General features: G+C 32.6%; 3 protein-coding genes across 11 annotated transcripts; 2 read left to right on the top strand and 1 right to left on the bottom strand.

Moving 5' to 3' along the window:
* The first annotated feature begins 4,933 nt into the window (after positions 1–4,933).
* Positions 4,934–10,357, top strand: LOC123893834 (protein gamma response 1). Its single transcript, XM_045943641.1, has 3 exons — positions 4,934–5,706; positions 5,802–5,888; positions 6,899–10,357. Exons 1-3 carry the CDS (start codon positions 4,998–5,000, stop codon positions 7,567–7,569), a joined length of 1,467 nt encoding a protein of 488 aa, XP_045799597.1. The 5' UTR covers positions 4,934–4,997; the 3' UTR covers positions 7,570–10,357.
* Positions 10,358–14,180: 3,823 nt separating this feature from the next.
* LOC123893838 (DNA damage-repair/toleration protein DRT100-like) lies at positions 14,181–15,787 on the bottom strand. The gene has a single exon (XM_045943653.1). The coding sequence runs from the start codon at positions 15,598–15,600 to the stop codon at positions 14,455–14,457; it is 1,146 nt and encodes a 381-aa protein (XP_045799609.1). The 5' UTR covers positions 15,601–15,787; the 3' UTR covers positions 14,181–14,454.
* A 6,060-nt stretch (positions 15,788–21,847) lies between these two features.
* On the top strand, positions 21,848–27,280 carry LOC123893835 (SURP and G-patch domain-containing protein 1-like protein). 9 transcript variants are annotated; one of them, XM_045943642.1, is made up of 9 exons: positions 21,848–22,014; positions 23,770–24,212; positions 25,169–25,295; positions 25,387–25,493; positions 25,667–25,822; positions 25,989–26,141; positions 26,249–26,434; positions 26,706–26,884; positions 26,982–27,280. In XM_045943642.1, exons 2-9 carry the CDS (start codon positions 23,828–23,830, stop codon positions 27,006–27,008), a joined length of 1,320 nt encoding a protein of 439 aa, XP_045799598.1. In that variant the 5' UTR covers positions 21,848–22,014; positions 23,770–23,827; the 3' UTR covers positions 27,009–27,280. The 9 variants fall into 9 exon arrangements, with proteins under 9 accessions (XP_045799598.1, XP_045799602.1, XP_045799604.1 ...); XM_045943646.1 differs by having other exon boundaries at positions 21,865–22,014; positions 26,255–26,434; XM_045943648.1 differs by having other exon boundaries at positions 21,865–22,014; positions 25,989–26,126.
* The last annotated feature ends 70 nt before the right edge of the window (positions 27,281–27,350 follow it).

Raw genomic sequence — 27,350 nt, forward strand, 5'->3', positions numbered from 1 at the left:
TTACACACAAACTGACTTGAGCGTCGGAGTGCCTGCAGGTACACAACCCCCCTCCGCTTCAACAGGGGTCTCAAACGCTCTCAACCACCGCAAACGCCGGCGAAGTCGCATCATTCTGGTCAACACGATCACCTTTAATCTTTTTAATTTCAATATGAGGTTTTTAGAGCTTATTGTGAATTTGGGAGTTTTTATATTTTTGTGTTTAGTAAACGATTGAGATGATTATAACATACATCCATAATATTTAGAGGTACTATTTGAATAGAATTTTTTTTTTATTTATTTAAAGAAAATGAAGATTCAAAGGAACGAGATGAAGATGATGAACATCTTCATCCTATTTCCAGATTTTTGTTATATTTAACAAAAATATATATTAAAGAATAAAATTTTGGATGTGGCTTCCCACATTAGTATTTTCTTAATAAAAAAAATAAAATAAGAAAAAGACTTATATGTGCACTTTATAAGAGATAAAGGATGACAATTTGACTCATACCCAATGGGGACTCGCAAAAAATAACCATAACGGGTAGGGTAAAAACCCGCATTTTGGGTACAGGCACATGTATGGGTAATTACCCGCAAAAATGCACGGGTATGGATGCGGGTATGAGTACCTTAGTACCCACCCCGCCCCATACCCATATAATATATATTTATTTATTATATATATATTATTATATAATTACATATGTATATCAATTTTAAATAATACAACATTATTAAACTATTAGGGCCCGTTTGGTGCGCAGGATAAGATAGTGGCAGGATAGGATATACAACAGGATAATGATAGGGTATGATATCAACAGGATAACAATTATTCTCAGTTATCCTATATTGTGTTTGGTGCACACAGGATAACAAACATGATAACTATTATATCATATTTTTAATACTTACTTGTTCATACCAATATGATAAGATACATAACATATTTAAATGACAAAATTACCCTTGTAAAACAATTGTTATTTTTAAAAAATTATATTATAATACTTTGAATTTTATAAATAAAAATATAAATAAGTAATCAAATAACTTTAATTTTTAAATACAAATCATGAGAAAATAAACAAATTAAGTTTTTTATATGAATCATGATCAAATAAATAACTCAATTATACATGTTAGATAAGCTAAATAAATATATGATATATCTCATATGTAAATAATAAAACTACCATTGCAAAAAAATTATATTTAAGTTGTTATTAAATTTAAATTAATATTCCTATTTTGCAATTTTTTAATAATTATTTTACTTTAAAATATTGTAATTTTAGGAGAATTTTGATTTTTTTAGATTATTTAAATTACAAAATTACCCTTGTGAGAAAATCACATATATATATTTAAAAAATAATTATTTTATTATTAATTTACTATCAAATTATTTTATTATTTATATTTTATTAATTTTCAGTTTTTTATTTTAAAATATATTTTACAAATCAACAATTTTTCTTATCATATCCTGCTGGTAACCCAACTCAAATTTAGGATAAGAATTTTAACTAGAGAAACAAGATAGGATAAAATTCAGGATTAACTTATCGTATCTTGCTGTGTCACCAAACACTGGATTAAGACATGATATGATATAGTTATCTTATCCTGTGCACCAAACAGACCCTTAGACATTTTTAATAAAAAAGTTTATTTATAACATAATACAAACATTCTGTCAAAAAAAAAAGCATAATACAAACACAATGTGAATATATCAACAAATAAATGAACTTTAACATGATGTTAGTAAAAATTTTGTTTATGATTTCATACGTATCTTATTTTCTTATATAGTAGATTAATTATATTAAAACAATATAATATTTTATAATTAACGATTTATTTTTAGTAAAATTGCGGGTAACGAGTACGAGTATCTAGGTACCCATAGGGTATGAGGATGGGTACAAAGGTTGTTACCCACACGGGTATGAGAATGTGTACGAGTATTTTTTTCAAACTGCATGTATGAGGATGAGTACTATAGTACCCTACCCATTGCCGTCCCTACAAAAAAAGAAGATAAGGAACCTTGAAAATTTTGCCAATATTTTTTTTAAGCCAAATGAAATATATATATATATATATATATATATATATATATGGGGGCTGCTAATTTAGACCCAGTTGGGTCTAAATTAGCAAAGTGCACCTTTTCAGTTGGACCAAAATACCCATTCTTTTTAATTAATTAACCAAATTACCATCAATGGACGCGGATCCAGTGTCGCGCGCGTACCGCACAACCATGGTTACAGGCCGTTGATTTCCATCAGACAGCCAAGATCTGATCTCATCAAGACTGTCTGATCAATCAGACAGCCCAGATCATGATTTTTTTAAAAGCAGGACACGTGTCGCTGTCTGATTGGCTGGGCGTGATTTTTTTCCATTTAATACTTTGAACTCAATTATTTCGTTGTAAATTAATTTTTTTTTTTTTTATACCAAAATTCATAATTTTTTTTTCTCTACAAATAGAGACTTGGTTCGTTTGATTTGAACACAGAAAAAAAAACCCAATTTTTCACTACCTTAATCTCATTTTTCACTACCTTACATCAACTCACTGAAACCATTCTACCAGGAAAATGGTTTCAGAGTACAAATCTCTGAAACCATTCTACCAGCTAAATGGTTTCAGAAGCAAACACAATTAATAAATTACTCACTGAAACCATTCTACCAGTAAAATAGTTTCAGAGTACAACTATGTGCAACCATTCTACAAGCTAAATGGTTTCAGAAGCAAATAACTAATAATCAACTTACTGAAACCATTCTACCAGCAAAATGGTTTCAGATTACAACTCTCTGAAACCATTGTACCAGATAAATGGTTTCAGAAGCAAACACAATTAATAAATTACTCATTGAAACCATTCTACCAGTAAAATGGTTTCAGAATACAACTATGTGCAACCATTCTACCAGTAAAATGGTTTCAGAAGCAAACATTAGTTTTTAATTACCGTTTTATCTCATTTAATTAACTAAAAATAGTTTCAGGTCTCCAAAAATTTCATAAAATATACCAAAAGTTCCAGAATATTATCTACTATTTTCCTGGTATAATGGTTTCAGTGAGTTGGTTGAGTGGTGCGTGTTAAATTACAACACACAAGTAACGTATTTAGTAGACAAAAAATGAGATTAAGGTAGTGAAAAATTGCATTTTTTTTCGGTGTCCAAATCAAACGAACCAAGTCTCTATTTGTAGAAAAAAAAAATTATGAATTTTGGTATAAAAAAAAAAAAATTAATTTACAACGAAATAATTGAGTTCAAAGTATTAAATGAACAAAAATCACGTCCAGCCAACCATTGTGTGACACGTGTCCTACTTTTAAAAAGCAAATTTTTCTCTCTCCAGGTTGTAATCCAGTGTGGCGCACGCGCTGGAATCTGATGGATCAGGATGATATGGGCTGTCGGATTGATCAGACAGTCTTGATGAGATCAGATCTTGGCTGTCTGATGGAAATCAACGGTCTGTAACCATGGTCCTTCGGTACGCGCGCGACACTGGATCCGCGTCTATTAATGGGTATTTTGGTTAATTAATTAAAAAAAATGAGTATTTTGGTCCAATTGAAAAGGTGCACCTTGCTAACTTAGACCTAACTAGGGTCTAAGTTAGAAAACCCCTATATATATATATATATATATATGAGAAATTTTATGATAGGCACAAACTCAAATCTATTTTATATAGGCACACACACATAAATGATTAAAATTAAATCATAAATAATTTAGTCACATCAATTGATGTTGACTATTTAATTTCTCTTTTAATTTTATTTGAGTTTTGTATGTGTGCCCAAATTTAAAAAAATTATGTTTGTGCCTATACAAGTGTTGCTCATATATATATATATATATAAGGTGAAAATACAAAGTTTAAAAATATCAACATAAAAGTACAAACTTCTCATTATCCAATTCTACATCTCAAACAAACCATATGATTAAACTACCACATATTCAAATCGAACATAAAAACTTTCTTTTTAGTTTTTAACCACCACCACATTAATAATTTCACCTTGTCAAACACTACCTCCAACGAAGATTGTTTTTGTGCAAAAGTTCTATTGTTTCTTTCTTTTCAGAGATTTCAACAACAAGCTAATTAGCCAACCAAAAACCGTTTCAATACTTGTCCTAACACCTTTACAAAAAAACATAAGTATTATAAAATTGTAAAGCATGATCAACAACGACATTTGATAGCGGTCCATAAACACCTAACCAAATAAGAATTTTATTCCAAAGGAATTGAGAAAAATCACAACAAAAAAGAGCAAATGGTTGGAGGTTTCAAGGGCTCCTACATAAATTTAACCATTAAAATTGTACTGAAAACTAAACTTAAGAATTATTTAAAATAAAAATAGGACAAAATTTCTTTATAAATGTGACAAATATTATAAAACAAAATCTATATACATTGTCTGTATAAAATTATTTTATACATGTATCGAATAATATATCGACATATCATGTAATGTGTTTTAAAACACATGATGTGTTACCAATTGTTAGTTGATTCAGTGATGATTGACGTTGAACTTTGTAGGGAGGACCACAGTTCGATCTCTACAACTGCATCGGGAGGGGCTGAAGCCACTTGATGTCAGAACTAAACCCTAAACCAAATTAAACTAGTGGTGAAAGAAAAAAAAAATATGACGTGTCACATTCATTAAATAATGTGATAACACATTATTAGATACATATGCAAAATAACTCTACACCGATGGACACCAATTAAACTCAAAATACTCCTATATCTTATACAAATAAAGTTTTTTACTTTTATTTTTATTTTTTATTTTATTTTTATTTAAAAAAAGGACGAGAAACAAGAAATTGAGATTCGCGCGCGAGCTTCACCAATTAAACCCAAAGGCCAAACGTTCCTTAATCCTTTCTTCCAATTCACAACTCAATCAACAACAACACTATCGACACCGATGGACGAAAAATACGCGATAACAGAGAGAGTTTCCCACACGCGCTCTCCGAAATCATCACCACCACCTCTTCTCTCCGTCACCGACGACGAAAAACTCGTCTCCGGTCTCAGCACAATCATCGTCGCTTCAATTCAAGAAGCCAAAGACAAAATCTCTCAAATCGAGTACGTTTTCTGCAATCAACTCTACCCTCATTTCCAATCCACATCAAAAAAATCCGACGCAAAACGACGCCGTATCATCGAACTCAAACAAGAACTCGACGAAGGTATGAAGCTTCAGAACAATCTCCTAGATCAAATACGTTCCAAAGAATCGTTACTAAAAGCGTGGGAAGAGAAGCGAAAATCAGCGATCGCGAAACTGGAGAGTTCCGAGAGCGAAAAAGTGAAATTGTTAGAGAAATTAGCTGATTTGGAAGAGAGATTAGGGTTGAAAACGAAAGATGTTGAGGTTTTGGAATTGAAGAATGTTGAAAATGAGGGTTTGTGTAAGAAATTGGTTGAACAAGTTGAATTGTTGACGTGTGAGGTTAAGGATGAGAAATTGAAGAGGAATCGTTTGAATGAAGCTTATAAGAGACTTAAATCTCAGCATGTTTATCTTCGTCGAAAGGTTGGTCTAAATGAGGAAAATATGAGGAGTGAAAATAAAGTTGAGAGTGAGAGTGATTTGGTTAAGCATCAAAGTCCAATTGTAGAACAAGGTATAACATGAATTCTGTTGTAATTGTAGATTAGAGAAGGTTTATCACGTTTTTTGGGTTCGTTGTGTCGTATGAAACTGTTCTTATTATTGTAGGTGTTGCATTTGAAGACCGTGATATTGCTATGGATGCTTGTGTAAATGCTAAAGTGAAGTCTGAAATCCCAGATGAAGATTTTGAAGGTAAATTTAAATCTTTTTCATATTCGATATTGCTATATAATGTATATGGTCTTAGATTGTGTTTGGATATGATACAATAGTTGGAATGAAATGGAATAGAATTAAGCTAGTTATTTTGTTGTTCGGATACTTTAATGATGTATTGGGAAAAAAATTGGTTCCATTTTGTTCCTCAGATTATTAGAGGGATTGAAAAAGAGAGAATTGAATGGAATGGATTGCATTGGGTCAGGTTTATGATAGGATAGTAACCTTATCGTGAACGCTTTTAGAGTACAGAATGGGCTCCGAAAGAGAAGAGGGATAAAAGGATAAAGAAAATTATTGAAATTTATGTCTACATCATTCATTTACCAGTACTCAAATATATAGGTGAGTTAGTTCCTGATTACCTGCATCAGGTGCCAGGTGTGCAGTGCAGACGATATTTCAACAAACTAACAGTAAGGGAAAAGATTTAGCAATAATGGAAGTTTTTAACAGATTGTAGGGAATCTTTAACAAGAAATGTGAGTAAAATGGAATCGATTCAAATCTGTCATTCATGCTGTGCCTTTGTGTGTTTGAGTTGTGGTCTACTTCGTTGGGCTTCCTCTTGGACTCAATGCAGGCTATCAGTATACTTCATTCTTCTCTAGTGCTGTTAAAATGCTGCCATTGCGGTGCTATGACACTTTCGCATGGCAGATTCTCTGGTAGCAATCATAGGCTGCCATGTTTATATGGTGGTCTTTTGGATGTTAGTGTAAAACTGTTTTACATTGACAATGTATATCCTTTAAATCCTTTTAGATAATGGAAACAATAGAACCTATTATTACTGTTATTTAATACATGCCACTTTACTCCAATTCATCCTTCTAAGATAGATTTTGAAGTGGCCTTTATTTTGATCCATCTGCATCAAGTTGCATTAACATTAGATTTTGTTGGCCAAATTCTATGTTGAAATAGACAAGTGTACAGCTTAGGTTAATTGCTTACCCATTATCTACTTACAATGTTTTCAGGCCTTGAGAACAGAACTCCTGAAGTGTTTGTTCCTGTGTATGACACAAATGAAGTGAAGGAGAAGGCATTGGAGGATGACAAAGGAGCCCATCTGTGTCCTCCTCCTTCTTCAAGTTTCCACGGTGTCCAAAAATGTCCACCCAGTACAAAATTAGCCTCTGTGTCTGGTACAAAGCGGCCTGCACCTTCCTGGAGACAAACCCGGTCTCATCAAAGTCGAGCAGGCCATGACCTTCACGATGACTTTCTTGATACACCTCTTGAAAATATTAGAGATAATTTAAATAAGGATTTGAATAAGGAAGATCTCCCACAGGCAATTCAAGAAGACATTAGCATGGATAGCACAGATGACGAAACACAGGATTTGAATGCCAAAAGCAGTCCCCAGAAGAAGCAGTCTTCAATTACAGTGGCCAATAAAAGGAGTTTCAAGTACATTGAGCCAGTGAGAAAGAAGGCTGAGCGAGATAATTTAAAAGGAGTTGACTGCAAACAATGTCGGAAGTTCTATGAAGCTGTTCTTCCTAATGCTGATGGTAAGGACCCTGATGGTAAGCAGAATATTCGTTGTGAGCATCATGATGGTGTTTCTAGGCATCGTTATAGGTATGTTCCTCCTATGACTCCTGAAGGATTTTGGAATATTGGATTTGAATCTGAATTATAAGGATACAGCCTGATTAGATTACTGTTGTTCCATCTATACATGGATTCAATATTTAATTAACTTTTGCCAGCTTTGAGTTTAACGGTAAATCTAGAACGGAGTTATTGAAATCCTGAGGTGCATAATAGATTGATATAAACATCTGATATCTGGATCATATCATAATGTCAAGACACAAGATATTTCCTTGCTGTTGTAAGCATACTAAACCCGTTTGGCAGTCATACATATACTAATAATGGTAACCACTTCATGCTTACCAGCAAAAACAAATTATGCTCCCATTTTTTTATTATAAAAATTAATAAAAAATCTGTTTCGAACAATTTTCGTTTATTGTTAATTTATCTTCTTGGTTTTTTTATACTGTTTCCTTAAACACGACGGCATGGCTTTTGATTATTTAGTGTCTGGTGGTTTAAACCGTCCAAGGCAAGTGATGCAAACTTACAAATAAACTGCAGTTTTCTTAACCTCTTAATGCCATGTTCCACTACACATGAGAGTTTGCCTTTGATCAAGCACCTCATAATTTGCGAGATAACTTTCCATTGTGTCCATGCTGAAAGCAAAATATTAGAAAAGTTGAAAATTGAGAACTGTTCTTGTAGCACAAGAAGTTATTAATGATGATTCACCAAGCTTCACAACTTGATCTTGTACTTGTGCTGCAAATTCAGTTCTCCCTTTTTCTTCCCCGCTAAATTAAAGTACGTCATAGTTTGCAGATGATGTTTGTATACATACGTGATCATGCACTGTAGCACTCCTATTACATCTGGCAGTATTTCCTTCAGAAATATGTGCGTTTCTTTTGGGTTTGAACATTAAATGCCCAAAGATTAGGGAAAGACTTCCATGCTTTTTATATTCTAGCCCGTTTGAGTTAATGGTGATAGAATGGGGTATTTACTTCCTTGTTGAAAGATGATATGGTGTAAAGACATCTTAACTTTGAGCATCCCTGGTGCTCTTTTTTGGTTTCAATATGCTTTTTGCTGATTAAAAAAATTTGGCAGTCACTTAGGGTGAACATACGGCCAAATGTAACTATTATTGTGCAATATATAGTTGCCACCTAAATAAATGTCAAGTCATCCAAGAAAACCTTTGCATAGATCTTACAAATATGTATGTTTGTTTACTAAAATGGGTAAGAAAGGGACACTTCATGGGTATGTTACAAAGATTACCAAGAAAAAGATGGTTAGGGTGAAATTAGTTTTGTTGGCTATAAGTTGGAGGATTGTTAGAAGGATGTAGCTGAATTTGTTATGCGTGGTGACATGCCATTTATGGCTGTAAAAGTATGTGGTTTTCATAAAATGATAAATCAATTTGAGCCCAGATTAATAGTTGCAAGCAACGAGGGATTGTTACCAACTATTTATAGGTGACAAAAGCTTAAAAAGTGGTTTATGAAATCTTGCATTCTTGTTTGTATTACGATTGATTACTGGATTTGAAACCAAAAGTTAGTATGCAACTCCTTGAGGACACATTTCATTGATGAAGAATGAAGACAACATAAAAGAATTTAACGTTTGCCTAATTGAAAACCATAAAGGTGAAATGATTAGAAGATAAATTATAGATGTTTAAGAGAAGGAGGAACTGAAAATGCGTTTGCAATTGCTGTTATGCAAAGCTCAAATAATGAAGTCGTGTTTTTTAACTGCTAATGTTAGCAATTAACATGTTAGTATTTTTCTCCTTTTTTAGAGTTTGAACTTTGGTGTCATAATTTTTTTCAACTCTTTTAACCCTTAACTCAAATCAGCTTAGCTATTCAACACCTCTGTAATGAAGTCATTTCAAACCTTACAAAAAGATGTTAGGGGTGGGTGAGTGTGTAATGTTAAATATTTGCATATGAAGTGTCATCTTCATTCTAAATTTGGTTTTAATTTGAAGGGAAAAAAAACATCAATTGTCTCTGAAGCTTTTGAAATGCTTTGCATTTTGTTAGGTCTTCTCCTCTAACATTCAAAACTTTCAAAGAATGGATTGAGGCTAAAATGATTGAGTTTCAAAGTCTTGTATGCTTAGCTGTTGCAACTAGGAGAAATTTTATGTAGAAGATCGAACATTAATTTGATAGACTTTTATGATATAGAATTAGACGTTCAGAAATTGTTAAGCATATATAGAGGAACAATAGATAATAAAACGGACGCCTTTGCCTACTAGTCTTGACTGTATGTAGCATGTTAGGATATTTGTTTAGTTATTGAAAGTAATTTGAATTTCCCTACTTTTATAGTTTTATGCATGTAACATTAAACAAATACTTTTACGAAGTTGTATTAATACAATTTGAGTTGATATATCTTGGAGTCAATCATTCTGAGCTCTAGGTTGTTAAGTTCAATAAGTATCGGGACAATATAAAAAAATCCATCAATTTTTGTTGCTCTCTTGGATCCTGGTTGCAAATTGTTATATCAGTCAGAGTTTATTGAATATACTCCACTCGGTCTCAAAAAATAAGCAACAAAGTCTATGTATTTTCTTATAAATACACGGACATTTTGTTTTTAATATTTGAGATTGTGTGGAGCATATGATAAGGAACTAACAACTAAGATGTCTGATTTGACATTGTAGGCTTACATCAAACAATAAATAATAAACCTCTGTAATGAAATACATTGAACTAGCTTTTTATGAAATTCAACGACAGGTTATGGATGAATTAATTACATGGGACATACAGGATATGTTATTAGCTATATGGAAGGTATAGAAAAAATATGGGTGGCTTTATTTTATTATAAAAAAAAAAAAATAGGTGTCGCTTGTCCTTGTAGAGGTTGGCTCTGGAAGTTTTAGTATGGGGTTTTATTTTATCTGCATCCTTGCTTTAGTAATATATAAAACGATGTTAATATAGTTTCAGAAGTATTATTTCAGAGATAGCCTTGGATGAATGACTACAGGCATTAAATAGTGTCAGTGGTGTTTTTATGAATAGAGTGTGTAGGTTTTGGAAAAACCCAAGAGGACTAAAACTAAGTTTTACTTATCTCGCGGTCGAACTCAAAATTATCGGATTCCCTTCCTTCTGGGATATGTGAGAGACTGAGATATGTTTGACTAAGGATACTGTGCTTTTAAATTGCGTTGACGGATGCGGTCGTTGTGTTTGCGGTCATTGTTGACACTTGACACTAAAGCGCACGTTGTAGACATTGTGGTGTGAAACAATTTTAGGTTTACTCAACACATAAATATTTCAGTTTGCTCCTCGTATATTAGTTGAGAAGTGCTTGACATACGCAATTGAAAGAGACTTAAAAAAGGTCAAAACTTTCTTCAAATCCAAAGTAGATGAGGGCTTTGGAGTCTAAAAATTTAATTACTGTATTATTTTTTCTGAGAAGATTTCAATGAACAGGGTAGAGATAGATTGACGCGGCTGTTACAAAGGCTAAATTGGTCTCTGATGCAATGGCCAATTCATGGTATGTTCACGCGATGGAAGATCACGCTACAATTGCAACATGATGTTGCAAAGGCCACCACAACAACAATATTATGACCACAATTACAGTTGTGAGCCAAGCCAACGCAGGATGCGATAGATTAGTAATGAAACTTTAATATCTTCAGCTGCTAGAAATCATTCTGAACCAGATATGAGAAACTTACTGTTAGAAAAAGCAATGTTAATTATTTCCTCCTTCTCCTTCTTTCTCATATTTATAACGTGGAATGAGTAACATTATTGATAGGAATTAAAACATACTAACAAAAGACAAAAATGCAATACAAACTGTAAAGAAAATCTCAATTTAAAGTAGAAAAGGAAATTAAAAGATGCGGCTGTGGTGTGGGGATGCAAAAAGAGAAAAGTAAAAAATAAAATGAGGTTGGTGAGTGAAATCCATGTGATAATACACATGCAGAAATGAGTGCTTTTGTTTTGGTCGGACAGTGATGGCCACATAAAAATGTGGATGTTAGTGCTGTGGTGGACCTTGCTCACATATTTACAAGAGAGGTGAAACTTTTTTCACTTTCACATTTCTATAAAGTTGTACATAGTTATAGAAATGTATTTTGGATGACATAAAATATGTTTTTTCTATATGATTATGGTCGATATCAATGATGGGGTGAAGAAAGTTTCTCCCTAAAATGATGAGTGAGCCTAAGTCTACCTTTAATGTAGGCATTTGACAGAGTATAAAAGGGGATGTACAATTATCGACTGTTTTTTTTTTAATAGGACACAGTGAAGTGAATACGTAATTTGGTTCTCAAAATTGTAAACATCAACCCAAATAAGTCTTGAATTGTGTGCATTGACAAATATATTTACGACATCGTAATACACTAGTCAAATCATGTATGGAGGTTGACGCTTGCTCAGTGCTAGAAGGTTAAGGAAGTTGATGACCTGATGATAGGGAAGTTGGCGACTGAAGCTTGCGGACTACCTGCACCTGGACAGAAAGACGTATGAAGCTTCACTATTTCCTGGTAGGGGTGTACGTGGACCGGATTGGGTTGGGTTTGGCCAAAACCAAAACCCGAACCACATAAGGTACTCCGGTTTGGGTCTAGTAAAATAACCACCCGTTATAACGTTGGGCTGGGTTGGTTAAATTCACAAAATTCCGGGTTGGATTGGGTTGGGTAGTGGGTTAGCCAAATTATTTTTCTATTTTTTTATATTAAATATCTAAATGTCGAATCATAATATTTTTTTCATAAAAATAACTCAACCATTCTATTTCTTAAAAAATAGTGTAACTTTTTTTCACTATAAAAAATAATCACTCATTTTATGCGTAAATCCACTAATTTACGGATTGGATAGTGTGTTATCCAAATGGTTTTTATTTTTATTTTTTTTAATATCAAATGACTAAATGATGAATAGTGCGATTAATTATCATATTTGTTTATAAAACTTATTCAATCTTTTTATTTTCATAAATAATATAACTTATTTTCAATATAAAAATATTTAATAATCAGATGGCAAAATCTTTAGTATTTTCATAAAAATTATTTCAAAATACATAGTACTAGTGGGTCCGTGGTTTTTTGGGTTGGGTCCGATTTAACTCGAAACCCGATTTTTTTATGGGTTTTCCATTTTTGAAATCCATATTCACCTACTAGCTCGATCCGACCCACTTTTTAGATTGGGTGGGTTTGACCGGGTCGACCGGATTTGCTCAATCCATGTACACCCCTATTCCTTGGGATTGGCTTTGGGCTTTTCCTGCGCAGCTTAGGTGAAAGGCAAAGAAGGCCTCCTTCCGGTGGACTCGAGCCATCAGTGGGATACCACTCTGGAAGAGTTAGAATTCTAACCTTGTGACAATATATAGACCAAGAGACAGTTTCAGGTAGATAATTTATATGGAGAATCAGCCTCCCAAAAGGTAACGGAGGCGTGCAAAGGTTTCCTCAGGCCAAACGAAGATTGACTCTCGAGTGCAAAGGTAAAAGGGAGCTTGACTACAAGATCCACCCGTCAAGCATGGAAGAAAGTCGACCTTAGTGATCCGATTAAAGTTATGATATGATTTGTTAAATGAACATGCGGTCTTAAACATTAATCTCAATTCTCACATCAATAACAAATGTGATTTTGAATGTGAGAATCATCAATAACAAAAGTTAGTAGATGTACTATTTTTTTTGAATTCATGGTACAAACAACCGACTCTTACGAATGATATTTTTAATAGCTACCAACTAAGTTATACCCGTGACACTATTTAAACTGTCTCATTATAATTTTAGATGCATTTGCAAAATAAGTCGCAATATTCAATGACTATTTTAATCAATGATCACAATTTTGTGGGCCAATTTATCTATTCCCTCTTTACAAATGTGAAGAGAATCAAGTAATTACCTTTAATACTTAATTGGAAGGGTTATTCGATTAGTTTTCTGTTATAGATAGAAATAGATATATAAACAAGTGATGTAGCATCTAATGAAAGTTGATAATTTCATTTCTATAGTTCTTTTTTTCTGAGACATTTTCTTGATTTCTTTGAAAACTAGATCATACCGTTAGAAAATTTTCATTGATCCTAAATTCTTCATAACAAAAGAATAAAAATATTAATAAATTATGGGTCATGTTAACATGTGCACAAAGGGCACATTTCTAAATATAGAAAATTGCATTTAATGTTCAAAAAAAATTTAATGTTTAAGAAGTTAAATGCACAAATTTCAATATATTATTTCTACTTTTACTTCCTTAACATGTGTCTTTGGTGCATATGTTAACATTATATATATATGAAAAATAGATTCTTCCACACTCTTACTTTCTCTCATATAAACGGTGTATATTTTCTAAAAAAGTGGAATGAGATCCTTTTAACAACCAAATCTCTCATAATCATAATCTAATGTCATTTTTTTATATATATAAATTAAAGGTAGGTTTTACTAAATCATACCTCTTAATTAACTAAATATTATTGGTCTACCATATATAAGTAACACCTACACATTATAAATCTGGAGGTCCAAACATACACATCAATTATATGGCTATCTAATTATAAAGTTCTCTGAAATATAATGAATTTATGTTGTATGATAAAAAGCTAAACCGACCAAAGGGATCATAATCCAAATCATTCACGTTATCAAGCAAACTCACATGCAATTTTACAAACAATATATTCCAACTTTGCTTGACCTATGTCTTCTTTAATCACATGCAAGCATAAGCATAGCATGTGACAACCATCTGCCCCATATTTTTTGTCCACTATAATATTACATTATTGTTACATGACAAAAACATATTACATCAAATTCAAACTCACACTTAATTAAGCTTCACTTCACTGTAATAATAACAACAATAATTAAATAATAATACCCCAATAATTCACATTAACAAGTCTTCAAAGGATTTCCACATAAACAATCATTGTTACTAAACGACGCCGCATCGAGATGATCAAACGGTGACCCAATTGGGATATTTCCACAAAGATGGTTATTACTTATATCCAAATGACCCATAAACTTTGCTTTTGCTAACGAATTGGGTACCCGACCCGTTAACTTATTAAACGATAAATCAAGAACCATGAAATAAGATTTTGACCCGAATACATCGGGTATGGTTCCTTCAAACCCGTTTCTACTCAAATTCAAAATACCCATACCCGTATTACTTAACAAAGTTGAAGGAATTTGACCCGTCATAGAATTACCATCAAGTTTCAAAGTAGACAAAACCCGCATTTTTCCAAGTCGAACCGGAATCGAACCAGTTATCCGGTTCATTGACAAATCCAAATCCGCGAGCCGGTTCATTTTTAAAACAGAATCGGGAATTGTACCGACGAGTTGGTTCCGACTCAGTAATGCGCGACTCAGTTTGCGCAGTTTACCGAAATCGGAAGGTAACTCGCCGATGATTTGGTTGTTACTAAGGTCAAGATGCATTAGGCCGGAGATTCTAACGATCGACATCGGAATCTCACCGGAGATTGCATTATCCCCGAGGTTCAAAACAGTGAGATGCTGAAGCTTACCGATGTTTCCCGGAATGTCGCCGGAGATTTTATTTCCGGTGAGGTCAAGAATTCTGAGTGAAGAAAGAGAGGTAATGCAGGAAGGAATTTCACCGGAAATTGATTTCCAGTCTGCGATAACAAGAGTAGTGAGTTCATCAAGTTTACAAATCTCCGGCGAGATATTTCCGGTCATGTCGCCGGATTTGTTTTGGAAGATTGGGTCTTCGGAGTCGCCACGGAGGTTGATATCAGTAACACGCCATGTGGTGGGATTGCAACTAACACCGTGCCAGTTCCGGCAACAGTCAAAGCCTGACCAGGAGTTGAAGAGGCCTAAGTTGGGTTCTGTAAGGGCAGCTTTGAAAGCTAAGAGTGCTGCCCGGTCTGACGGCGGGCAGGATTTAACGGAAGAGATGACGGTGAAGAGAAGAAGAGTTAGTAAGGAAAGTGTGGAAGCCATGTGTTTGTTGTTGTCACTGGTTTGCATTGTAATGGAAGGAAGATGAGTTTGCATGTGCCATATATATAGATTTTATTTTATCGTATCGGTGAATGAATGAAATCTAAAGCACCTCTCATAGTAATACTTGTAGGAGTCTTGCTAACGAGTGCCCGGGGCACTCACAGGCACTCACTCTTTAAGAATTCAATTTTAAGAAATTTTTCATTCAAAATATTAAATGGTATAATTTTCAATGCGTCAATCTATAAAAAATATACTATTTAAGATCTTAAAAAGTGTCTTAGGAACACTCGTTAGCATTTGCCTAGTTATAATAATACTTGAAAAAATAAATAGGTAAACCATAAATCACCTCCCTATTGAATGAGTTCAATCATATCTCATTGTACCAAAATACTTTAATTAAATTGGATGTGGATTCTCTATGATGTACCAAAATTATGTTACATTATAAAATCCATTTTTTTTGTCAAGTTGCTTAGTAGCTAGAGTCTCACACATTTAAATGTAGAATCTGAGATTCGAACTCCGGCCACAATAAAATCCATTTTAAAAAAAGCTAAAACAGTTAATTTTGAAAGGTATAGCTCCCACAACACTTAGCTCTCCTGTCAAAGTCATTGAAGTGGATTGAGTCTCAAATAAACTTTAATTTGGTAAAAATGTATATTAATTTTATTTTGTTAATTAATAAAAAAAGACATTACATGTGATATGCATAAATCGGAGCTCCAACTCTAATATAATCACTTATTTACTTTAAAAAGTTAGAAAAATAGGTGGGATGTTATTACTCCATCCACTTTTATTGTAAGAAGAAACTTAATTTTTAGATTCATAAGTTTGATGTAGCTGATCCATATTATAAACTAAACACATCAAAAATTTATGAACCTAAAAAATAAATTAAGTTGTTCTTATAATAATGACCAAATGTAGTATTGTGATGGAGGAGATGCATGAATTGTCGATCAAGGTGGATACATTTCTAACAATTTTTTGACATTTTTATTGTGTAAGAAAAAAGAAAACAATTGTTTACTTCAACAATTTAATATTTTAATTACACGTATTATTCACTATGTCCGACGAGGAATATAGAGAGCCATTGAGGTCAATCTAACGGTTTAGGAGTGTTGGAGATACATATTTTTTGCTATAACAAGAGTATTGTATATCCAGTGTGTGCACCCTTGTGAGTAATGACAGACAGCGTATTAAGCTGGATCATTCATAGTTGGATTGTTTGTATTGATTGAATCTTGTGTCAGTCTAAAACATTACCCCCACTTTTCTTTTTTAAACAAAAAAAAAACTTTATTAGAAAATCACAAATTGGTTATATCTTTTTGGATATAAGACCAAATACAATGAGGAGTCTCATTAATCCAAATCCTATTTGGCTCAAGTAAAGTCCACTTTGCCAATTCATGAGCTGCAAAGTTGATTGTTCTTCTTACCCAGGTGATGTTGGAGCTGGGGTTGCGATCGAGAAATGCCCCACACCGCTGCACAATCCTTCCTTAATACCATCGCGGAAACCTGCGATGCTGCACATCGCGAACTATGGTGCTCGAATCCATCTCAATCATCACTCTCTGAAGGCCGCAAAAGTCAATAAAATTCAACGCAACATTTAACCCCAACGCGGAAACGCCTCCCCCTCCAAAATACAATCAGATCCTCTAACCACCCTTATCGCAGATCCAACACATCCCCCATCCTCCGCACACAAGACAATCTCTAATCCCCAACGACCATCATCGCAAGGATGAACATCTTTAATATAAGAGAAACTTTACTTTTAGATTCCCTTAGAATCTAATGTATCTAATTCATATTATGCGCACTGAATTCACATATTATTGACTAAATACATTACATTTTCAATAAATTTAAAAAGTAAAATTAAAATTTCTCATATATTAAAAATAGAAGTATTATTTTCCAATAAATACTATTAAATATGTGACTAATGTTTTTGGAGTATTGTAATGATGCACACTGAATTTCAAAAAAGTGGACAATATAATCAATTTTTTATACCCAGTGTCTTTTTGATTTTTTATCTCAATGATTGTTAACATTATGTGTCCACGGTTTTATGATTAAGGAAAATTTTCCTCGAATAATTAAACTTAACACTACATGATATATCGTATGAAGTCTTCATGGCTCATAATGAAAGGGCAAACAATTTGATAATCACCATGCCCAAACAATGATGGATACAATATTTGCAAGATTTGTGAGAATCATTAGACTAAGCGTTGCTAGGGGAAAAAAGGTAGAGCAATTTACTAAACTTATTCATTTTTGACCCATAAACAAGACAAATGATACTTATGATATTAACACTATGTTATCTTTGTAGTATAAAATTACAGTTGATCTCTTAAACCAAAGAATTTGGATTCAAGTCTTATCAATGAAAAAATAATAATGTGAGGTTCTATTCCCTATCAGTGAGTATGAGCCAGTTTTTGGTGTTACTTATTTTAAAAAAAAGAGTGTTAAAAATATTATCATATCACACTTATTATTATAACATTCACTTAATTATTGGTTGAAATTAATGCGGGTCTATCATTTTAGAAATATGTCTCATATAAAGTGTTGAAATTTTTGTAAAAAAAATAAATACTAAAGTAGACTAACATAAATTTCACTCTTAAAAAGTGAGTGTTATAGTCTATAGTGTTGCAAAAGAGAGTCTTCCTAGCACTTATTTTTAAAGAAAAGTTATACTATGAGCAAAAGAGAGTGTTCCTAGCACCTGTTGGAGATTGCTTCGTTTGGCTGTCTTCTCACTAGAGATAATCTTCATAGTTGCAGTGTTCAATGTCAAACTATTTGCGCTCTCTGCGATAGCGCGACTAAAGATGAATTGCATCGATTTACATATTGTAGCCACACTCTCTTGTTGAAAGGAGGTAAATATTTGGCAAAGTCTCGAGCACAATTTTCATCAAAGTAGTAGCGTCTCCTATTGTCTCCATTATTTTGAGTATGGAAGAGAGTAAACAACCTCTCTTTGTTGCTGTATGTTATGGTAAAAACATGTGCAAGTATACACACCGTAAACTTATAGCAAGTGATAAATAAGATATTGTACTCGAGGATTGTTTAAGGAAACTGATTTCACTCAACATCAGGGACGGACCCAGACATCGATTATCAGTAGGGCTAATATTTTTGGTCAAATAATTAAACTATATTAAATCTATTAAAAAGTTTTTTTTTTTGAAACAAAATTTATTAAAAAGTTATACTAAAAATAGCCGTTGCAACTAAATTTACAAAGAAAACATATAGTTTATCATTCATTTGTTGAAAATGACCTAACGTTACATCATTACTAACTGTTCTAAAATCATCTCTTTCTATAAAAGTTACAAAACGATCGTTTAACCATTGATCATCCATCTTGTTGTTTAGTTGACTCTTCACATATTTCATAACTGAGAAAACATGTTCAACACTTGCAGTTGCCACATGCAAGGTTGTCAAATTCGAGTGTTCACAGCAACTCGTTTTATCATGGTGAAATCAACTCGTAAAATCGACTTGTAAACTTGTACGAATTTTTAACTCATATTAAAATTAATATAAACTCTTAAAATTGTTAAATGTACATGCTAAAAATTATAAAATATCATCTATATATCGAAATTAACTTGAAACACTAAAAGAAAAAGTAAGCGTATAAATATGAAGATATACATAAAGAGAGAAAAAAGAAGTTGAATAAAATTCAAGTTTGATAGTCATCGCTAAATTAATTACTCTATTTTTAAAAAAATTACTAATTTGTTAACAATTTTACGATTATTATTAGTATAAAATAAATTAAATAAAACCCAACTAATAATAATAATATGATAAAAGTTACATAAAAAAATAAAATAATAATGGGATGAGTAATGTTGAGACTTGAGAACAAAGGATTGTCAAAACAAAAAAAAAGTTTTAAACAGGGCCGACCCACCACACATGGAGGTCTAAAGCGAAAATTTAAATGAAGTCTTTTAGAAATAATGGATAAAATTTAAAAATAATATAATCCTTTTATACAATGATAGATGTTACCTAGGCCAAAACATGTACTTATATCAAAGTTTACAAAATGTATTTATATTAAAGTTATATTCTTTCATTTCAATAAAAAAAATATTAAAGTTATAGATAATTTTACATATGGATAATTATAATGAATCATTAGGTGAAAAAATAAACTTTATTAGTGGTGGCCATGTGCTTTATTATTTAAACATTGTAAAATGAGGCATATTAATAATTTTTGTAAGTTGTCAAAAAGAGTAGAAAATGAAAAAAAAGTTGAAAATGCAAAACTTTGTGTGGTGCTTGCTTACCTACCAAAGTAATACGGTGGTGTGTTTTTTCTTTTTTTGGTTATGGTAATAGTGTGCTTTATTATTTAAATATTGGAAAATGAGGCCTATTAATAATTTTTGGAAGTTTTCAGTAAAACAAAATGTAAATTTTGGAAGTTATAAAAAAGAAAGAAAAATTGGGAAAAGCTGAAAATGCACCACTCAAATTTTGATCCCATGACCTAGAACAAGAAGTATGAGGCCTTTAGCCGTTAGGCCACTCATCGTCTTCTAATTAAAACTGGTAACAATTATCTATATTGTGAAAACGTGAGACCTTTTTTTTAAAAGGCGAGGCCTATTTTTTAGCCCAAAATTTGGGGGCCTAAAGCCCTAGCTTCATTAGCTTTGAGCTTGGGACAACCCTGGTTTCAAACCAGGTAATTAGTCCCACATCGCCTAGTTAATAGAAAATGGATAATTTGAATGAGATTAAAGGATATAAGCAGACAGAGTAAAATAATGTTACACAAACAACCAATAATATTTTATCTTTCTACCACATCATCCCACCCATGTATAGTTATTTTGAAACTACTTATATGACATGGAAAAGTGATAATTTCTCATTGGATGTCAGTGTAAACTTTCGTTACACTGACTGCTTACCATCTTTAAACTCAATTTGAATAGCTATAAAAGGAACTTAAAATAGGCAGCATCACACATGTAAAGTGTAAGCACTCTTGTAACTATCAAATGGTTAATTTACAACGATAGTTTTTACAGTATTATTTTTTTATTATTTATTATCGGGTTGGGCTGATGTAATTATATAAAGATGAATAAGTTATTCAACCCTGTTCAACCTACAAAATAGTTTTTCATCTTATGAGCAATAAGGTAAGAAAATAATAAGGTAAAGAGTTTTAATTTAGTTTTTTTTATCAATTAATTTAGTTAATATTATATAATGTAAAGTGGTTTATTTTATTGTTTTATAATTATTATTAATTATTTTATTATTTTAATACTTTTTAAATATTTGATTTTAAAAAAATATTAATGACATGGAAATGTTTTGTCAACATGAAAAATGTCACGTCATTAATGAGCTTGACACATCAGCAAAAGTCTTACAAAATTGAGTTGGGGGACTAAAATTCAGAAAAATCTAAAACAGGGGATTAAAACTTCAGGTTTTTCAAAATAGGGTGATAAAAAAGTTAGCTTTTAAAATAGGGGGATCAAAAGTTCTGATTTTTCAAAATAGAGGGATCAAAAAGTTGACTTTTAAAATAGGGGATCAAAAGTTCATATTTTTCAAAATAGGGGATCAAAAGTGCATTAAAGCCAAAATAATATTTTAAAGTTAAAGAAAAATTAATTGAAAAGGTTTTGAGATCAAAGTTGGAGGCATGTTGGAATAATGATTCATTCAACTACAACCTAATGTATGTGATTGACGTGTGGTGTCATGCCATCTCTGAGGAAAGCTAAACCTTGTGATGTTTGTCAACAACGTGGAAGTATTAAATGTTGAATAAGTTGTTCCTATGTCTAGGTTGTGATGAGATCATGAGTTGCTTAAACACGTGAAAAATAGGATTTCATATATTAAATTTTAAAAGGCTAAATTTTTTATTGAATGTCACTAATTTTTTTTAAATGCTACATAAATACTCTAAATGTTAGTATAAAACTAGTTTATAACATTATATGTACCAAAAAAACTAGTTTATAATAACATTATCATATTTTTTTTTCTTAAATTTGATTTTTTTTTAAAATTCTTTCCTTCTTATAAAGCAATTTTAATTGCACTTGACAAAAAAAAAAATTTTAATTACAGACCAAATATTTGTAAACTAAAAAAAATAATTTACAGACAAAAATAAAAAAAAGCAATTTTAATTACTAAAAGTATTTAAATTATTGAGAAAATATATACATTGAAACAAGAAAAAGACATATAAATAACATTACCCCAATTTACAATCGTATTATGGTTTTGTGGGCTTCATCATCCTTATTCTCTTCGTTCCACGAAACGGCGATACCGATTCAACGATTATCCCTCTCATTCAATTCATCACCGATTGCATCCAATTCCGCGCACAAACATCATTAGGTTAGTTTCTCCTTTTTAATTTTTTTGTAGCTTTTTTGTTCTTCACTTTATTGTTAATTCTATTTTGAGGATCCTATTAGGGTTTGTATTTTGGGATCATATGGTTCGATTAATTGGGGATTTGTTGGATTAGATTAGGGATTTGATTAAATGAATGTTTTTGTGACACTTTAATGCCTAAATTTGTAGGATTAATCGATGTGCAAGATCTGGGTTTTATTTGTGTTATGGTTTTGTAGAAATTGGCATGCACTATACTTAATAATAATAATAGGTTATTGTATTATTGGAATCACGTTAAAGGTTTTATTTTTATCCAATAAAAAGCCATTTGGGTTACTTAGGTGATTCGTTGTTAGCATATCTGTTGGGCATAAATTTGGTTGTTTACCAAATTCCTACGTAAACAATATCATAGTTGTCAATCCGATATAGCGGAACGGCCAACCCCATAAAATGGATCTTATTATATGATTAATACTAATAAACACATAGACTTGACAAAAAATAGTGGATAGCTGATAAACAGGTGAACGTAAGTTAGCTGATTGAATTTGTTGTGTTTAGTAAAATTAGCAGTTGAACAAGCTTATAAACATGTAATGAGCGGGTGCTAATTGATATATTTAGGAATTGTTATATGATTAATACTTATAAACACACGGACTTGACAAAACAATAGTGGTACCAAATGAGTAATGGGTAAGATTGAGAAAAAGATGATAAGCTAGTAAAAATAAACTATAAGCTCGTGAGAAAAAAATGGTACCAAATGAGTATGTTTTTATCATATGAACTTATATGCTATAAACTCAAAATCTGATATTGCCAAACAAAAGCATAGTTACTGAAAAAATGAAATAAATTACTTAAAGTATTCATAATTAGAAGTAAAAGCCACAATATTAAGCAAAAATACTTGTAATACCAACAAAATTTAAGGAAACAAACAAGTTAAGACCAAGCCTCTAAAGCTTTAAGTATATAAACATCAAAACTGAAATAAAAGTTGAAGCATCATGAAAATCTAGATTTTCATCATCACTTTCTCCATTGTTGATTATAGTGTTGAAGCATCATGAAATCTAAGCAGAATTTTCTTTTTAATTTGACAGGTATGAAACTTCAAATGTTGGGAGGGCATTAGGAAGGGGATGTTCTTAGACTATACTTCTAGGACATTATTTTTTCAAAATCTTTTTTTGTGTCTCAGCTCATACTTTGCCTCCATTTTGGATGCTTCATGCTCACATAGTGACTGACAGAAACATAGTATGTCTGTCATGGAAATTGAGATCAATAAACAAATAAAAATCTGTTATCTTTTGAACAAAGGGAAATTTTTAATTATTGTTTCCTATATTTATTTTTCTGTGAAGTCTTGCCTCTTGTCAATATGGTTTTTAAATTGGAAGGTGGTTCCTTTTTTCTTTTTTAGCATCTGTCAGTTTGATGGAAATCATGAATAATTGGTATGGTGATTTCATTGTTATTGTTACGGATTTCATAATTCAAAATGGCCTTTATCTCTTAGTCTATGTTTCTTTATTTATGAATGATTCGTGGTGAGGTTTTTCTGTGTTGTTGAGGATGTCTGGCCCAGTATTCATATTTATTGTTCATGTGAACTATTTTATTCATTAGTACATAAACATACCACACTATTATCTCTTTGAAGTTTTAAATGACACCATGTATTTGATAGAAAGAAACCATGACTTAAAATTTAACTGCATAATCTAAAAAGCTTTGCAGCTTGCTTGTCAAACAGTTAATTGCTGAAAGCCACATTATTCCTTTTGGTCGTTAGCTTATGGACAAGGGACCGCCTCCTACCCTCTTTGTTAATGATGGTTCATTTATGGAGAGGTTCAGGCAGCTCCAACAAGAGCAGGAGAGGGGGAAAAATGCCAAACCAGAGGATTCTAAACCAATTAAAGTTATTTCCGGACCTCTGACTCCTAAACCATCCAATAGTAAGGGTAATGATGCAAAGAAATCTTCCCAGGGTGGTTCCAGTGGCAAACTGGCTTTCAGTTTGAAACAAAAGTCAAAGCTAGTGCCGCCCCCTGTTAAGTTGGCTGATGACGATGAAGATGAAATAGATGCTGGGTATGTTTCAAATGATGCCCCGTTAAAACGGCAAAAATTGGGTCAGGATGATGGCATTGAGCAATCATCAAGACAACTTGATGTTGGTAATTACTTCTCACTCAAATTATATGCAAATAGTTTGTATTTTATTTCAATCAAGTTTAGGATTTTGGTAGGACTTATCCAGTAAAAATATCACGTAATGATTCTATATTCTGATTATGGTTGGTTATGCCAAGCCCATCCTTGTCTAGCTATTTATTCATTCAAAATCCCAAACGATGTAGTGATAATTTTGTTCTGTTAATGCATGCCATACACTGTCTTTCTAACTTACAGATCTCTTCAGCTTTTTGTCTATTCAATGTCTTAGATGCTATCTTCTTTCTGATTTTTTTTCCTCCTTATCTCTTGCTGATTTCTTTTCCATCCCAGTTTTTCTGACCTATATTTTGTCTTTGCCCTTGAATGGGAATGCATTTCTTGTTCTCTTTTCATCTTGGAAAACTCTCTTTTTTCCTCTTGAATGCTGATCTCCTCATTCATAAATTTTATTCCTTCATCACAACATATTTAACATGACGATGGAAGAACGTGTATGGGTTTCAAATAGAATTGTTTTGTCACATTTGTCCCTTGGATCATAAAACGGAAGTAGAGAGGTGTAAAACGAGTATCCTTTTGGGTGTATTTCTGAAGCATGTTCTGAGCTACTCCTTGAGAAGTTTATTCGAGGGAAGATTAAAGTGTGTTACCTCAGTCTGAGGCATACAGTTACATTCACACTATTTTTTTTAGCCTTTTTCTTGTAAAAAATAGTCCTCCTCTACATTATGCTCCGTTTCATTATTGAAGAGGTATTCTCCGCATATTCCTTCTTTGCTAACTGAAATGAGATTCAGCAAAGAGGAGAAAACGTCTTTGAATATCTTGTGTCATGAATGCAGCTTATTCCTCAAGTACCTATCAAGAATGGTGTATTGGCACGCCTGCTACAAGAGTAATTTCCATTCCCTTGTTCATGCACTTGGTATTAATCAGTTTTATAAGTGATATGCAGCACCTCCTCCCCCAAGTGATCCTACAGTGAAGAAAGTTGCTGACAAACTCGCAAGTTTTGTGGCTAAAAATGGAAGAACATTTGAAGATGTTACACGGCAAAAAAACCCCGGGGACACACCTTTCAAGTAAGTCTGGAGTTAACTCATAACCATATTTCATCCGTCTTTTGCTTATAATTTGTAATTTCTAATGAATGTGGTTTGTTTGAGCATGCAGGTTTTTATTTGATGTTAAATGTTCTGACTATAAATATTATGAACATCGGCTTGCTCAAGAGGAGAAGGCCCTTTCACAGTACAAAGAACCACAAGCAAATCATAATGGTTAGTGTTTATCATGAATTTATTATTTGTTTTCTTGGGACTGCATGCACATACACAAGTGCATACAATTAAAAAAAATGTTCACGATCAATTTGTCTGTGATATGCTTTCTCTTTTTACTTCACATGGTTTAATCTATTTTGACATGTAATGTTCAACAATTTAATCCTCAGTTGGGACAAGCATTTCATCTTCCAGACCAACAAATGGTCCTCCGAGATCATCCCAGCAGCATTCAACTTACCAAATCCCCGCTTCTGCTTTATATGATAGTGAAGTATCAAGGGCTTCTGGATCTTCAGTTCAAGCATTTTCAGTTGGAAGCTCGGGTAAGGGGTACTTGTACAGCATGATAGTTTTGGTTCTGTATTTGTCTTTTGATTATGTCTGTTTGATCAATATTTAGCTGTCATTATGCATATGTCAAAAGAAAAGATCTGAATATGTGGCACTCTCAATTGTCAAAAGCCTCATGTATTTTGTATATCTGTTCAGATGAGCCCGGTGGATCATCAAATGCTAGTTCTTTAGCACTAATGGAGTTTTACATGAAGAAAGCTGCACAGGAAGAAAAGTTTAAACAACCTAAGTATTCAAAAGACGAGATGCCCCCTCCTCCTTCTCTTCAACAAGGTTCAACATTTGATGGTGATTGTTGGTTTTTATTGGACTTGCATTCATTTTAGTCAAATTGTTTGAGTTGCAAACTTTTATGGAAAAATAATAATCTCTTGATTACTTCATCTTGAACACAGCATCAGCTTCAGCGAAAAAAGGCCATCACATGGGTGATTATATTCCTCAGCAAGAACTTGAAAAGTTCTTGGCTAGCTGTAACGATGCAGCAGCAATGAAAGCTGCAAAGGAGGCTGCGGAGAAGGCCAAAATTCAGGCTGATAATGTGGGCCACAGGCTTTTATCAAAAATGGGTTGGAAAGAAGGTGCTTATTACTTCTTGAAGTCTTTTAACTTTTCAAGTTGATGAATACATTTTATGTTAACATGTTTAAGAGAGAATCCACGTCAAGCTCTAACTGTTGTATGACAATGAGAAATGCACCTTTTGTTTTATTCTTACCTTTTTTTTTTTGACAGGTTGTTTTATTCTTATCTGATTACAATAATTTTTTCTTGTATATATCTTTTAAAAACTCTTGCTGAATAATAATAATTTCTTTCTTGTGCTGACAATCATGATAATTGTATTTCCAGGTGAGGGTCTAGGTGGCTCTAGGAAGGGTATTTCAGATCCCATCATGGCTGGCAATGTTAAGAAAGATAACTTGGGGGTAGGTGCTGTCCAACCTGGGGAGGTGACTCCTGAGGATGACATCTACGAGCAATACAAAAAACGAATGATGCTTGGCTACCGTCACAGACCCAATCCTCTGGTAAATTTCCCCTTTTATTATGAACTGTTTCACCGAGCATGTCTTGAGTTACTATATAACCTCTTTTCATGTTGCCGTTGTGTTTTCTTTTTTACAGAACAATCCTCGCAAGGCTTATTACTGAACGAACATCACAGGAAATCTTATGTCAAGTTTATTGTGGGGAAAGTTATCCCTTGTAGATGTTAGATGAACTTGTGCAGTGGTTGCTGGATTTTGTGAACATTTGTGCTTTATTGCTTTTTTGGAACATCAGATTTTTCTTTTGCCATGTGGTTATTTATTACTACCACCACCACATGTCTATCTCACAAAGAATAATATTTGTACCGTTTGATCTTTTGGAATGTGTTATGTTGTTACTGACATTATATATGGTTCATGAAAGGTTTTTCATCCCTAGGGAATTTACTATTGTGTTTTGCTGTTCTTGATTGAGCTAACTTTAAGGGGAATCGATTTTTAA

Source organism: Trifolium pratense, linkage group LG7 (assembly GCF_020283565.1).
Source record: "Trifolium pratense cultivar HEN17-A07 linkage group LG7, ARS_RC_1.1, whole genome shotgun sequence".
Lineage (NCBI taxonomy): Eukaryota > Viridiplantae > Streptophyta > Magnoliopsida > Fabales > Fabaceae > Trifolium > Trifolium pratense.